Source organism: Microcaecilia unicolor, chromosome 10, assembly GCF_901765095.1.
Source record: "Microcaecilia unicolor chromosome 10, aMicUni1.1, whole genome shotgun sequence".
Taxonomy (NCBI): Eukaryota; Metazoa; Chordata; class Amphibia; order Gymnophiona; family Siphonopidae; genus Microcaecilia; species Microcaecilia unicolor.
Window position 1 is genome coordinate 35,485,645 of NC_044040.1, and position 16,359 is coordinate 35,502,003.

Genomic DNA, 16,359 nt, shown 5'->3' on the forward strand with positions numbered 1-16,359 from the left:
ACAATTTTCAGGCCCCCTAGCCTACTCCCTCAAAGATTTTGATAATTAAACCCAACAGTCATGATCATCCCAGGACAATCCGCTAAGGAAACATAATTGGACATCAGACTTTTAAAGATTAAACTTTGTTTTTCGCATAGATATAAATATAGAGAGAGAGATTTAACAAAGATAATTTCTATTAGTCATTTACCTAGGTAAATAGGATTTTTGGAAATTGCCCACCATCCCTGCAAGTAACAGTACATGCAGATGGCTCTGACTTGCTATGGCTGTCAGGACACGGCAGCTGCTCTTTGCTGCTCCCCAGAAGCTGCCGTCCTAGTCAACCACCTCATCCTGCCTCATAGGCAAGCTACCCCTGATCTTGAGCAGCTCATTTTATCTACCCAACACGAGGTGCCTCATTAAATTGTAAGGTATTCGGAGTAGGTACCTGCACATAGCTTATTGTAAAACACCCCGATGTGGAGTGCTGCAAATTCTGAATAAATATCATTCACATGTCACATGCTCTATTTTATTCATCCACACTAATTATATCTCTAGGGGCCAGTTGTACTACGCATTTTTCCATTGAAACAAATTGGGAAAAGACCTTAATACATCTGGATCCCTGTGTCTGCTCTTTGGAAACATGCACTAGGATGAGCACATAAGCATTCAGAACAAATGCACTTTTGTGGGTAACTGTACCATTACACATGTAAGTGGCAGCAAAACAGCTAAGCGCTATTCTATAAGGGTGCACATAAGTGGCATAGGGCAAGGTTCAGTAATTGGCACCCAAAGTTGGGCACCGTTAAGATCCACGCTAACCCCCAGACTCTATATAGGGCACCTAGCATTCCGTGCCAAAATCCAAGCGTATTCTGTAACAACAAGCCTAACTTATTTGGCTTTAAAGCACTTAACAAGCAATAATGAACACTAACCTGCTTATTTTCAAAGGAGAAGGGCGCCCATCTTCCGACACAAATCGGGAGATGGGCACCCTTCTCCTAAGGTCGCCCAAATCGGCATAATCGAAAGCCGATTTTGGGCGTCCTCAACTGCTTTCCTTCGCGGGGATGACCAAAGTTCAAGGGGACGTGTCGGCAGTGTACAGAAGGCGGGACGGGGCGTGGTTAACAGATGGGTGTCCTCAGCCGATAATGGAAAAAATAAGGGCATCCCTGACGAGCATTTGGCCGACTTTACTTGGTCCATTATTTTTCACAACCAAGCATCAAAAAGGTGCCCGAACTGACCAGATGACCACTGGAGGGAATCGGGGATGACCTCCCCTGACTTCCCCAGTGGTCACTAACTACCTCCCACACCGAAAAAAACGAAAGATGGACGTCCATCTTGTTTCGATAATATGGGTTGCCCCGCCCCTTTACGGGGCTGTCCTTAGAGATTTATTCCTAATGTAAATCTTCCCGCCCAACTGATGGCAATTGGGTGCACAAATCAAAGTATTGTATAACATTGCGCCTAATTTCAGGGAATGGCCCTTACTTGCCCTTACCCCTCCCATGGCCATGCCCCCTTTTAAGTTGCACGCTATGAAATTTAGGCATGGATGTTATAGAATGGCAACTAGGGCAGATGCATGTGCAAATCCAAATAGGTGCCAATTAAATGCAATTTAACCCCAGTAGTGTAATAGTTTACAACATTTGGTAGACCAGTTGTGGTTTACAATCCAAAAAAAACAGAAAATAGAAAAGAATACCGTTAAATGAAAGAAAAGCACAATCAGCCTGTACACCCAGAAGCACAGTCAATGCTAATCACTCTCTCAAGCCTAGAATCAATATTCAGGTCTCTGATAATGCCTGTCCCGGTTGGCCAGAAGATCCAAATGTAGGTCTTAAGTTTCAATTTAAATTGACTTAACGAGACTTCCATCCATAAATCTTGAGGCAGATTATTCCATAAATAAGACGCACACCAAAAAAGGCACTGCCTCGTGTAATGGCAAGATGTGCCCTCCTGTGTAGTAGGAGGGTCAATAAAGTGGAATTTGCAGACCACTTCATTGGCGGTAATTGAGTGTTATCACCTAATTGACTAAGTGGAGGAGTGTCCTAGTGGTTAGAGCACCGGTCTTGCAATCCAGAGGTGACTGGTTCAAATCCCACTGCTGCTCCTTGGGATCTTGGGCAAGTCACTTAACCCTCCTTTGCCTCAGGTACAAACTTAGATTGTGAGCCCTCCTGGGTCAGAGAAATATCCAGTGTACTTGAATGTAACTCACCTTGAGCTACTACTGAAAAAGGTGTGACCAAAATCTAAATAAATAATTAGTTTGTGCAGGGATCTGCACCCAACTTTTGCCAACCTATATAGAATCTGTAGGATAGTGCATAAAAATAAGGGGGTGTTCACATGGGCAAAGCATGGAAGGGGAATGGGTGGGGCTGCCACTTACAGAATATGTAAGTTATGTGCACATCCTTGCTGCGCTTAGGTGCCCGCAGTTATGTCAGATCTATGGCTTGTGTAACTGCGGGTGCCTGAATTTTAGGCACTCTGATGCCAGGTTACGTTACTATTCTAGACCTGAATCCAGGCACCCAGATGCCATTATAGTAGGCTGTCACTGTGTGGCATCAGAACACATAGCAATTGACTTAAATTAGCTTAAACTTAGCTTTCATGTGCATCCTAACTACAGATCTGCTGCCTACACGGATCATGTTGTGCTAGGCTGTAAACCCAAGTTGCTTCAGGATGCGGATCTGACTGCCAAAGTCTGCCGCTACTCTCAGCATTTTGCCAAATAAAGGTATTGCAGCCTCCAAAGACTTCAGACTTTCGAGGGCCAATATGACAACTAGAGGTACAATATCACCTTTGCAATGACGTGTTTCTGAACCAGGAAAGGGAATCTCCTGCTTATTAGGCCACCTCTGAAGATAGATAGATAGATAGATAGATAGATAGATAGATAGATAGATAGATAGATAGATAGATAGATAGATAGATAGATAGATAGATATGTAAACTTAAAAAGATCCAGGAAAGGAAAAGGCACAGAAAAGCTGCAGCAAAAGTCCAAATGTCAGAAATGAAGCAGCCAAAAGAACCAACCAGTGGCTGACAAATAAAGGAGATTTATTAAAAGTGCAACCGTTAATGATGAAGTGTCTTGTATTGTCTTACCAACCAGATGTGTTAATAAAAGCCCATTTCGGCAGCGGACTGCCTGCATCAGGGGCTCATTTGGTCCTTGTAATAGGGACATGTAACATACCTTAGAAAAGGATACTCTTCAAAGCCCATGTGAAAGCATTTGGGGTTTTTTTTGTTGTTTTTTTAAGAGTGTTTTTACATGGGTTTTGAAGCAGTTCACACTGGCCTCACACTTCACCATTAAAAGTTGCCTTTTTAATAAATCTCCTCTATTCGTCAGCCATTGGTTGGTTCTTTTAGCTGTTTCCTTTCTTACATTTGCACTTAGAAAGATAACAGCTGCTGTAGCTTATGTCTCAGTATAGGTAAGAACTACATCTCCATACAATATACTGTTTGCCTTCCGTAACTGAAATACATATTTTTATATCCCATAGAAAGCAGAAAAAAAAGATAAATCAGAAATTGTTTGGGTAAGTAAAAGGTACCCAGTAAATGTCTTATTATTATTATTATTTGTAACCAAGTACTTTTTATTGGCCTGTTTCTTTAAGTTAAATATTGAGAGACGAGGAACATGTTTTCTTTACGGAACATTTGAGATTTCTGTACTTTCTGCGATGGGGCTTGTGATGCATGTCCATATAATCCTCATTCAATATTATCCAAATTGCTATTCAGCAGCAGCATTAATCTGAAGAACATGACCCCCTTCTCCTCTTTCATGTAAAGCATTACAGTGTGTTTTCTTCCCATTTACGTCCATATTTCTGTTGTTTCCCCCAATTAATACACAATTGCTGATGCACAGCACTGTGTAGACCTGTACTGAGGATCTAATTAACCTCAGATTTGTTTATTGCCGAAAATCTTTAAACGTGACAAGAAAAAAGTAACTTACTTCCAAACAGAGCTCTTGCTTTCCAACCTGAACTATATTGTTAAGCTGAGTTTCAAAGGATCTATGTGTTGTTTACTTAAAATGTAATTGACCGCACCATGTAAGTGGAGTGTCCAGGGTAACTTTATTTGTTTTTCATTGTTATTATTATTTAATGTTTGCATTACAATGAAGGACTACCTAGTTATATATAAAAGGCAAATATGCAGTAGACAAGTCAGTGCAAGGGTATGGGAACAATGAGTAGCTTTCTATAGGGCTTTTCATTCAAACAGCTTCTCAATTTATTATACAGTTGTATACTCACAAAATTGACATGCAAGACCTGCTAATATAGCTTGCCTGCTAGCATGTTTCAATACATGAAAGGAACAAAGGGAGTGAAGGTAATAGGAACAATGTTCTTGGCATTTAAATAAAGCATTGAGTTAGGAAATGATACAAGATTCAAGAGAAGATGGTGAGAGTACTGTGGCGTAGACACTAATGGAATGCATTCTTGAGGAACATGGTTTCATATAGGACTTTATGGTTTTGTATAGGACTTGAAAACGAAAATGGCAAATTCTATATTTATAAAGCACTGATTCCCTAACCTGACCTGTGGAACCCCAGCCAGTCAGGTTTTCAGGATATCCACAATGAATATGCATGAGATATATTTGTATACTAAGGAGGCAATCCAGCTTATAATTGAAAGAGAAAAACGCCTAGATTTCGACCCAAATCGGGAGACAGATGTTTAACTCACAAAAACGAATAAATCGGTATAATGGAAAGGCGATTTTGGACGTTTTCAACTGCACTCCATCGCGGAAGCGTACAAAGTTGACGGGGGCGTGTTGGAGGCGTGGCGAAGGTGGAACTGGGGCGTGGTTATCGGCCGAGGAGAGATGGGCGCCTTTCGCCAATAATGGAAAAAACGTATGCGTTTGTAGCTAGAATTTAGGGCACTTTTCCTGGAACCTGTTTTTTCACGAATAAGGCCCCAAAAAGTGCCCTAAATGACCAGATTACCCCCAGAGGGAATCGGGGATGACCTCCCCTGACTCCCCCAGTGGTCACTAACCCCCTCCCACCACAAAAAATGATGTTTCACAACTTTTTATTTTCACCATCAAATGTCATACCCACCTCCCTGGCAGCAGTATGCAGGTCCCTGGAGCAGTTGTTAGGGGGTGCAGTGGACTTCAGGCAGGTGGACCCAGGCCCATCCCCCCCTACCTGTTACAATTGTGCTGCTTAATGCTTATTAGTCGTCCAACCCCCCAAACCCACTGTACCCACATGTAGGTGCCCCTCTTCACCCCTTAGGGCTATAATAATGGTGTAGACTTGTGGGCAGTGGGTTTTGAGGGGGATGTGGGGAGCTCAACACACAAGGGAAGGGTGCTATGCACCTGGGAGCTCTTTTACCTTTTTTTTTGTTTTTGTAAAAGTGCCCCCTAGGGTGCCCGGTTGGTGTCCTGGCATGTGAGGAGGACCAGTGCACTATGAATCCTGGCCCCTCCCACGAACAAATGCCTTGGATTTATTCGTTTTTGAGCTGGGCGCTTTCATTTTCCATTATCACTGAAAAACAAAAACGCCCAGCTCACAAATTGTCGAATAAAACATGGAAGTCTATTTTTTTCGAAAATACGGTTCGGTCCGCCCCTTCACGGACCCATTCTCGGAGATAAACGCCCATGGAGATAGACGTTTTCGTTCAGTTATGCCCCTCAATGCATGCAAATTGATCTCATGATTATTCATTGTGGATATCCTAAAAACCTGGCTGGCTGGGCTAGTATTCTAAACAGGTCTGCTAGCTAATGATTTATTGTTAAAGTTTCTGATACATCACTGCATGTCATTTCTTGTTTCTCTTGATAGGAAATGACCAAGCTGAACACTGTGTTTGATGGAGAAGCTGTAGATCCAAGTAAGAATTTAAACTATATTTCTTGTACAACATGAGCTGGAATTGTCATCATATATAGGAAGACAGAATGTCAAGGATCAATCAAGCCAATATTCAGCTGGCACAGTCACCGGCTTAAGTTAAATGCTGGCACCGGTCGCTAACTTAATCCATATATTATGCAGATTGAGTAGTAAGCATGCTAGCAGTATGCAGATAATTTTTTAGACCACTTCTGCCTTTATCCCAGGTCACATTTATACAGATAGTATTGGGCTGTTTAACAATTTAACAGGCCTGAAAATACCTATATAATATTTAAAATCCATAATTCCTTTTCAACAGAACTGCCATGCCTCCTGCATGGAGAACAAAAACAGTGATGGCTTTACAGCAATTAAAATGCAGCTTCATTCCAATGATCTGTTTGAATAAAGTAATGTACGAGGAGGGGGGGTAATTCTATAAGTTGGAACGTAGCTTTACACAAGAACAATGCATGTAAATGTCAATATTTTAGTCATTTCCATGTGTGTGTTAATGTACATGTGTAAGTCGCATAGTTGAAAAGTGGCCATGATTATGGGAGTGGAATGGGCAGGTCATGGGCGTTTCTAAAATCTATGCACATTGTTATAGAATACACCTGCTTCGCTTCTAATTTAAGTGTCCGGATTTACACCTTTTTGACACGCAGAACAGCATTCTGTAAGGTACCCCTAAATTAAAGTGTACTTTATAGAATACGCTTTGATTTCCTCGTGGAAATCGAGGTGCGATATATAGAATCTAGCCCATAAAGTATAGAATATTATAATTTAGATATATTCATTCTAAATATAGGCAAAGTCATTTCCATCAACCACAGGGCTATGTGTAAGTGATTGCACCTTAAATGAAGGCACATTTTTACCATTTATGCTAGTGTTTTACAAAGAAAAGTATGCACCAACGTTTCTTTATAAAATAGGCTTGAAATAGGTGCTCAATTATAAAATTACCTTCTTGATGTTTTAGCTCACCTCAATATGGAGGAATAAAGGTCAACACACAGGCTGCCATGAGATCTTTGCATTGAACCTACGCTCCTTTCAGTGTTGTCTTCTTTTCCATGAAATAAATGAATGCAAAGAAGTGTCATTCACAGTTATGATATAATTAATGTATAATCACCTACAACATCGACAATCACAAATACACCCACTCACGGATTTGCAGGGAGAAAGATCAGAAATATTTTCTGTGGTAAACAAGCCAAAGAATATTATCCTAAAGCACATCACAATTAACATCTTTCAAAAGCATAAGACAACAATAAATAAAAACACCTGACGAATCAAGGAAGGATTCCCTACAATACTAATCCAAGGTGTAGGGAAGGACATTAGGTTACCAATCCAAACAGGACTCCAGAGGTTAAAGAAGAAGGAAATGTTTATTCCACAAAAAGGTTCAATGGACTCGACATGGCCCCATGTTTCGGCAGTGATATGCCTGCTACAGGAGTCAGTCTGTATAAACCAAAAGCGTTGTTCTCCCAAGAGAGATAAAAGTGGCAGAAAGCCACTATGGCTTAAGAAAGTGGGCTTTATGGCGTTTCACATTCTGGTTGCAGAATCTTAAATCACAGTGGCTTTGTGCCACCTTTATCTTTCTTGGGAGAACAATGCTTTTATTTAGTTATTTATTTATGTATTCTTGTATGCCACTAAAATAAATTTTGGTTCAAAGTGGCTTACAGTTTACATTTTGGTGGAGTCACAATAGTGTTGTATGATATGGAGAGGGCATCCATAATTCGTGTAGTTGTTTATATAGTTTCTGAAGAGACAGATTTGAAGAGAAAAAGGTGGCGGTGGTTCTTGTGTTCATTATTGAGTTCTGGTGGTATTTATTCATATAGTTTTGAGGGTCTAGTGTTGAAGGAGGCGGCAATACCTTTGTGTTTAGCCAAAGAATTTTTTGAAGAGATAGGTTGTGGTTTATACAGAGACTTTGACTCATGAAGCAAGCATATTACTGCCATAACACAGGACAATGTCAAGTCCATTGAACCTTTTTGTGGCAATAAACACTTCTTTCTTAGTTTCTCGAAATTAACTACCTGTTCCTCTGATCCTATTCCCACCCATCTACTTAACACTATCTCTCCTACTGTCACCCCTTTTATCTGTCATATCCTCAATCTTTCACTGTCCACTGTGACTGTTCCTGATGCCTTCAAACATGCCATAGTCACACCACTCCTTAAAAAAGCTTCATTGGACCCTACCTGTCCTTCCAACTATCACCCCATCTCCCTCCTCCCTTTCCTATCCAAGGTACTTGAACGTGCTGTTCACCGCCATTGCCTTGACTTTCTTTCATCTCAAGCTATTCTTGATCCACTTCAATCTGGCTTTTGCCCCCTTCATTCAACTAAAACAGCGCTTGCTAAAGTCTCCAATGATCTGTTCCTGGCCAGATCCAAAGGTCTCTATTCTATCCTCATCCTTCTCAATCTATCTGCTGCTTTTGACACTGTTGATCACAGCCTACTCCTTGATACGCTGTCCTCACTTGGATTTCAGAGCTCTGTTCTTTCCTGGTTTTCTTCTTATCTCTCCCAGCGTACCTTTAGTGTATACTCTAGTGGATCCTCCTCTGCTTCTATCCCACTGTCAGTTAGTGTACCTCAGGGATCTGTCATGGGACCTCTTCTTTTCTCCATCTATACTTCTTCCCTTGGTACTCTGATCTCATCCCATGGTTTTCAGTATCATATTTACGCTGATGACACCCAGATCTACCTCTCCACACCAGAAATCTCAGCCAAAATGCAGGCCAAAGTATCTGCCTGCCTGTCTGACATTGCTGCCTGGATGTCTCAGCGCCATCTGAAACTAAACATGACCAAGACTGAGCTTCTTACCTTTCTCCCTAAACTAACCTCTCCTCCTCCCCCATTCTCTATTTCTGTGGATAACACTCTCATCCTTCCTGTCTCATCAGCTCGTAACCTTGGGGTCATCTTCGACCTCCCTCTCCTTCTCTGCATATATTCAGCAGACTGCTAAAACCTGTCGTTTCTTTCTCTATAATATCAGCAAAATTTGCCCTTTCCTTTCTTAGCACACTACCAGAACTCTCATCCACACTCTTATCACCTCTCGCTTAGACTATTGCAACTTGCTTCTCACAGGTCTCCCACATAGCCATCTCTCTCCTCTTCAATCTGTTCAAAATTCTGCTGCACAACTAATATTCCGCCAGTGTCGTTATGCTCATATTAGCCCTCTCCTCAAGTCACTTCACTGGCTTCCTATCCATTTCTGCATACAATTCAAACTCCTCTTATTGACCTATAAGTGCATTCACTCTGCAGCTCCTCAGTACCTCTTCACTCTCATCTCCTCCCCGGGAACTCCGTTCACTGGGTAAATCTCTCTTATCTGCACCCTTCTCCTCCACTGCTAACTCCAGACTCCCTTCCTTTTATCTTGCTGCACCATATGCCTGGAATAGACTTCCTGAGCCGGTACGTCAAGCTCCATCTCTGGCCATCTTCAAATCTAAGCTAAAAGCCCACTTTTTGATGCTGCTTTTAACTCCTAACCCTTATTCACTTGTTCAGGACCCTTATTTTATCATCCTCACTTTAATATTCCCTTATCTCTTGTTTGCCCTGTTTGTCTGTCCTAATTAGAATTTAAGCTCTGTCGAGCAGGGACTGTCTCTTCATGTTCAAGTGTACAAGGGACTGTCTCTTCATGTTCAAGTGTACAGTGCTTCGTACGTCCAGTAGCGCTATAGAAATGATTAGTAGTAGCAGTAGTTCTTTCTTCATTAACTTCTGGAGTCCTGTTTGGATTGGTTACTTAATGTCCCTTCCCTACTTCTTGGATTAACGATAAATAAAACCCATAAATCAGAATTCTAAATTTATTCATACAGCAAAATGAGTTTCTCAAAGAAACTGGGACAGTTTTCAAAGGCATTTATGCTGGGGGGGGGGGGGGGTAGGTATTAGGATACCTAATACCATTGCTTCAGCCCTGGTTGGAGAAGGAAATATTCAAAACCTTTTTCTTAACCAGAGGCTTGTTTTGTAGAGATTGACTCAACTGTTGTTTATTATGCAAATCAACTTCCTGAATTGCTGTCTGAGAGCTCCAGTCTGACATTAAATGGAGAAACTGGAGAATTTATTGTGATCAAAAGTACCACATTCTTCAAACGCTTTCTTCCACCATTTATAGAAAGGAAAAGATAAAAAGTCACAGAACAGTACTTTTGGTTCAAATCAGTGCAGTATTACAATTGCTTGATAGCTTCTACTATTGGACCTCCCTTCCCCCCCCCCCCCCCCCCCCCAGCCAACTCCACATGCTGTGAGAAAGGGAAACATGCTGTGTAACTAAACCAGAAAAAAATCCAGATTTTGTGTCCCAGAAAAAGTCCGTATATTTCAAAAACAAAGAAGTGCCATGAGGGGCATTTTTTATATGACGTCTAAGTTCATCTTTGGTTGTTTTGCTAAATACGTACAAAATTCAAGTAGGGAATATAGCCATTTTCAAAACAGAAAAAGTCTATCTTTTTTTTTCGAAAAAGGCTATTTGCTAGATTGCGGTTTATCTATTTGGTTCATTTTTGAAAAAAAAAAGTCCAAGTGAAAAATGCACAAAATTAAGCCATTGGGGTGTAGGAGGAGTCAGCATTCTTAGTAGACTGGCAACACAGATATCCCAGGAGACCAACAGGGCACCCTAGGGGGGCACTGCAGTGGATGTCAAATAAATACTTAGAGGTACACATCTCACCATTGCTCCCTTATCTTGTCTGCTGAGCCCCCCCAAAATCCACTACCCCCAACTGTACAGCACTACGATAGCCCTTATGGGTGAAGGGAACATCTATATTTGGGTATAGTGGGTTTCTGGTGAGTTTTGGAGGGCTCACAGTTTCTACCACAAGTGTAACAGGTATGGGGAGGTATGGGCCTGGGTCCACCTGTCTGCAGTGCACTGCACCCACCAATAGATTACTCCAGGGACCTTCATGCTACTCTAATGGACCTGAGTAGAACATCTGAGGCTGGCATAGAGTCTACTAAGTAATGTTTTTAATCATATTTTTAGGGGGGAGGGGGTTAGTGACCACTGGGGGAGGTCATCCCTGATTCTCTCCAGTTGTCATCTGGTCATTTAGGGCATCTTTTTGTGGCTTATTCATTAATAAAACAGGTCTAGACCAAAACATACAACTTATTATATCTTGTACTTTTTAACTTAGCAAACTCCCATTCCAAGACCTAGTCGTCAGAACTATAGGCACCACAGAATGGACTGGCCAAATGCCTCCCTCTAAAAACAATCTCACAGCACATCCTAGCTATCGTATATAAGGCTCACTCAATGAAAAATATTGAGGAAACATAAAGGGGTAAATTCTATACAAGTTGCTAAAAGTTAGGCACAAAAAAACCACTGGGCACTAAGCTAGTATTTTAGAATGGCAGAGTTGTGTGCCAAATACTAGCATAAGGCCGCAGTTATACACCAAACTTTAGGCGTGACCACTTATGCCATCTCTATGGCTGGCATAAATGATGCTGCGTAAATACACCCGCAAAAACAAATGGGGTTCACACTCTCCACAAAAACAGAACACAGCAAAAACGGGGTGGAAAAGAACCAGGTCCAAGAAATCAGTCCAAACACCAGGATAAGATGCTCCATACAAAACTTTATTTGGACCCTACATGGTCTGTGTTTCGGCTTTAGAAAGCCTTCCTCAGGGGTCAATCGATGAATGCTCAACTATATATCGATTGATGATGGAGCAAATGAATATCTATCACTGTGAAAAGGACAATAAAAACCAACTGGAGACACCCCCCCCCCCCCCCCCCCCCCCCGAAACCTCAATTCATGTCCTCTAGTTCTAGCGCCTTCCCGTCTCTGGAAAAGGTTTGTTTGCAGATTAATACCATTCAAATATTTGAACGTCTATATCATATCACCCCGTTTCTCCTTTCCTCTGCTGGGAATGTAAGTATAACAATGATTTCTGGTTTTAAATTGATCAAGTACCCCTCGACATTCCTATAGCATCTATAGTGACAATAGAGGTACGGCACCTGTTAAACCATATATGGAGTAAAGTTTATAAACTTCAACACAGGGTATACATATTCAGGTCAGTAAGTCTCTCCGTGTATATCTTGCAGCCTAAACCCCCTACCATTTCCATCACTTTTTACATCCTTAGTAAGATAAGTCCTCCAAAACTGAACATAATACTCCAAGTGGGGCCTCACCAACGAGAAGTTAGGTGCACTGTTTATAGAATAGTCTGTTATGTCTGCAACTGCAAACAATTAGTGCTTAACACCAATGACGGGGATTTCTCACCAATACTTTGCCAATTTAGTGCTAATTAATTCATGATGGGGCCCTTTTATAAGCAGCGGTAAGCCCACCGAGGCCTTACCGCACGGAAATCCAGAACTACCACTGGCCCAACGCAGGCACTGGTGGTAGTTCCGCCCCTGGCACATGTCATTTCCTGTGCTAGGGAAAATAGGTCCCTATTTTTTACCACAGCAGTTACCCGGCGATAATCAGTTACCACCAGGTTAGCACAGGAGCCCTTACCTTAATGGGTGGCGGTAAGTTCTCCCCACGGTCCGTGTTTCGGTTTTTTTAAAAAACCTTCATCAGGGGTCTAAAAGATAACAATCAATCATATATATTGTTAAATAAAAACAAATTAAATCAAATACATTACAACAAATATAGAAATGTAAAAATACACCACATATAACAAACATAATGTATAAATAAAAAGAATTTTAAAAAATTTTTCTATTATGAATCAAATTCATTGATCGAAAGTGTCGACTGAATCCATATATATATTGTTACTATCAAATGGATGTCATAGGGAACAAATGGTAAATCAATTATAAGTAATTAATTTATGAGACAATTAGTAAATTGATTATATGTAATTAAACCAACATTATAAAACCGTTTCCAAAAATATTATGTATTAAAATAATTTGATTAAGTATAAATATGACCCATAATATAGTGTATAAATTATGTATGATATATAACAGAACTGGTGTCTATGAATGGAAGAACAAAAAATATATATAAATGTCATGAATTTAACAGAAGGCATTAATGTCATGTATTAAAGAAAAGGCAATGATATGCTGAATAAGAAAAGGCAATGATATGCTAAATGAGAGATGAATAACAGGTAAATAACAAAAAGTTTACAGCAGATATTATCTTAATGAGAAAAAGCAATGATATGCTGAATGAAAAATAAATAACAGGTAAGTAACAGAAGATTTACAGCAGATAAATCTTCTGTTACTTACCTGTTATTTATTTTTCATTCAGCATATCATTGCTTTTTCTCATTAAGATAATATCTGCTGTAAACTTTTTGTTATTTACCTGTTATTCATCTCTCATTTAGCATATCATTGCCTTTTCTTATTCAGCATATCATTGCCTTTTCTTTAATACATGACATTAATGCCTTCTGTTAAATTCATGACATTTATATATATTTTTTGTTCTTCCATTCATAGACACCAGTTCTGTTATATATCATACATAATTTATACACTATATTATGGGTCATATTTATACTTAATCAAATTATTTTAATACATAATATTTTTGGAAACGGTTTTATAATGTTGGTTTAATTACATATAATCAATTTACTAATTGTCTCATAAATTAATTACTTATAATTGATTTACCATTTGTTCCCTATGACATCCATTTGATAGTAACAATATATATATGGATTCAGTCGACACTTTCGATCAATGAATTTGATTCATAATAGAAAAATTTTTTAAAATTCTTTTTATTTATACATTATGTTTGTTATATGTGGTGTATTTTTACATTTCTATATTTGTTGTAATGTATTTGATTTAATTTGTTTTTATTTAACAATATATATGATTGATTGTTATCTTTTAGACCCCTGATGAAGGTTTTTTAAAAAAACCGAAACACGGACCGTGTTGGGTCCTCAATAAAGTTTTTTTTGGAGCATCTCAACCCTGATCCTGGCTTGATCTCTTGAAACTGTGTTTCCACTTGCTTCTCTCTTGTGTTGAATTTCTGTGGAAACTTTTGGACCTTTCATTGCTACGGTAAGTTCTCCCCTCCACATGGTCATGTCTTTTTTTGGCCTTTTTACCTGCTGCGGTAAAATAAGCCTCAACGCATAAAAGGCCACTGCCACTAGCGCAGGGCCCTTTTTACCATAGCTTAGTCAAAGGGCCCGTATGTTATGCACGTAGCTGACCCCCAACTGTGTATCTAACTTTGGGCACTATTTACAGAATTTGGGGAAAACTGTGCATGAAATTAACTCATAAGCCTTTATCTACACTTTTTTCCCTAGTCACTGGCAAAACGTATGAATATAATTCAAAATCTGGAGCCAGAAGATGGAAAGATACAACGCAACCTACAGATCCAGCAAAAGTGGACCTAACTGTGCAAGAATTACTAGTTCCCCCAGTTAATGTTACGGAAGGGAAAAGCCAAGCAGGGACACCAAGCAAGAAAGAGAAGAGCTCAGATGATAAAGCTGTGAAGCCTGCAGTCACCAAGGAAGCACCAAAACCTTTAGAAGGGGGTCTAGAGACTGAGAAACAAGCCACCCCTGGATTGCAAAAGTCAAGAGAGGGCAAGAGGTCTCCAAACCCATCAGCCAAAGTAACACCCAAGACCCCACCACAACCTAACTTGAATAAAGGCAACACACCTGGGGATGTGAACTTAGGAAGCAAATAAAGGGGAGGTCTCTTGATTTTTCCCTACGTTGCATGCCCAATCTGGTCTCTGCAATGGACCGTTACTCATTTCCTCCATATTATTTTTTCTAATGTTTTGGACTTGTTTGTATCGCCTGCATTTTAGTTAACAGCTTCTGCATGTTATGGGATCCTGGTAACAGCTGAATGGTATTGGTGATGTTATTTCCCTGTAGAATTTGAGTTGTTTTTTTCTTCTAACGTATTACAAATCTGTTTCAAAAAGAAACTGTCATCAGTAGTGGTGTAGAGCTGTACACTACCACAAGATATCTCAGATTTGCAAACTACTTTATTCTCAGCAGTGAACTAGACTAATTCATTTTTGTAACATTTCTATTTCCTCCATTAGTCTTTGCAGTAGGAGTCCATTTACCAAAGGGTGTTCCCAAAGAGAATAAGGGACTGAATTTCTACCTGTCATCAATTAGGGGTAAATTCTATATAGGTCGCTAAAAGTTAGATGCCAAAAAACTGGTCAGAGTTGCGCACTAAATCTGTTATAGAATGCCAGCGTAAGTCCACATTACGCACCAAATTTAGACATGACCACTTATCCAGTGTCTGTGGCTGGCATAAATGATGGTACCTAAATGCAACAGTCCACAAGAATAATCAGAATGCCCCCGACACACCCATGCTCGCGTGCTCTTTACATTTGCACGTGAGAGAAGTTAGGTGCACTGTTTATAGAATAGGGGCATAAGTCTGTTACACATGCGTCGGCAAATTTGTACTAATTAGTACTTGTTAATGCCAATTATTGGCATTTACCACTAATTTAATGGCAATTAGTTAATCATATTGTACGAGTAACTACCTCTATTCTATAACCGCATGCAAAATTTTGGGTTTAGTACATACAGTAAATAATAGGCTAGTACCAGCAATTTACCATAGGAGAAAACCCATGCTAAATCAGGAATGCACATGTAAATTATGTAAATAGAGTCATAATGAATTCAAAAGCTATCTGCTGACCTCGTTCAAGGGTTCCCAAATCTGGTTCTCCGGTGCTGCAGACCAGTCTGGTTTTCAGGACTTCCTCGATGAATATATTCATATACTTTATTTTGCATGTACTGTCTTCACTGTATGTAGATATACTTTGTGCATATTCAGAGGGAAATCTTGAAAACCAGACTGGTTTGTGGTCCTTGAGGATCTGCCATAATCACTAAATTTAATTTAGTACCACCTTGAGGATGCTGCAATCACCTAACAGGGGTAGGGTGTTAAATGTTAGTTAGTTCCCACAGGCTCTCTGGGGCCCTCGTTCCTTCCCCTTTAAAACAATTGTGGACATTCAGGAACCCACAACTCCCTCCTAGCCCTCCCTCCTTGTGGAAAGCAAGGGCCCTCTCAGGGTAGGGGATTATTCTCACACCCCTTGATCCAACAACACACTCCCATTTTTTCTGGGACTGGGTGAAAACCTTGCATGAAAACAGAAGCTTTGATAAGTCAGGCTCTTATAATCTCCAATGCACATTTTAGAGTTAAGTATACTTTGATACGATATGCGCTGTTTGATTTTTTTTTTTTTCTTTCTAAAATGAGACAGCAGAAATGTACCAAAACACCTCAAAG

General features: G+C 40.1%; 1 protein-coding gene across 1 annotated transcript in view; it reads left to right on the top strand.

Annotated features, from left to right (window-relative positions):
* Positions 1-14,749, top strand: part of CDHR3 (cadherin related family member 3) — a 99,105-nt gene extending 84,356 nt beyond the window's left edge. Inside the window, exon 16 of the mRNA XM_030216752.1 lies at positions 14,355-14,749. Within this exon, the coding sequence (XP_030072612.1) occupies positions 14,355-14,749 (395 nt within the window). The remainder of the gene's footprint in view (positions 1-14,354) is intronic.
* Positions 14,750-16,359: the final 1,610 nt, after the last annotated feature.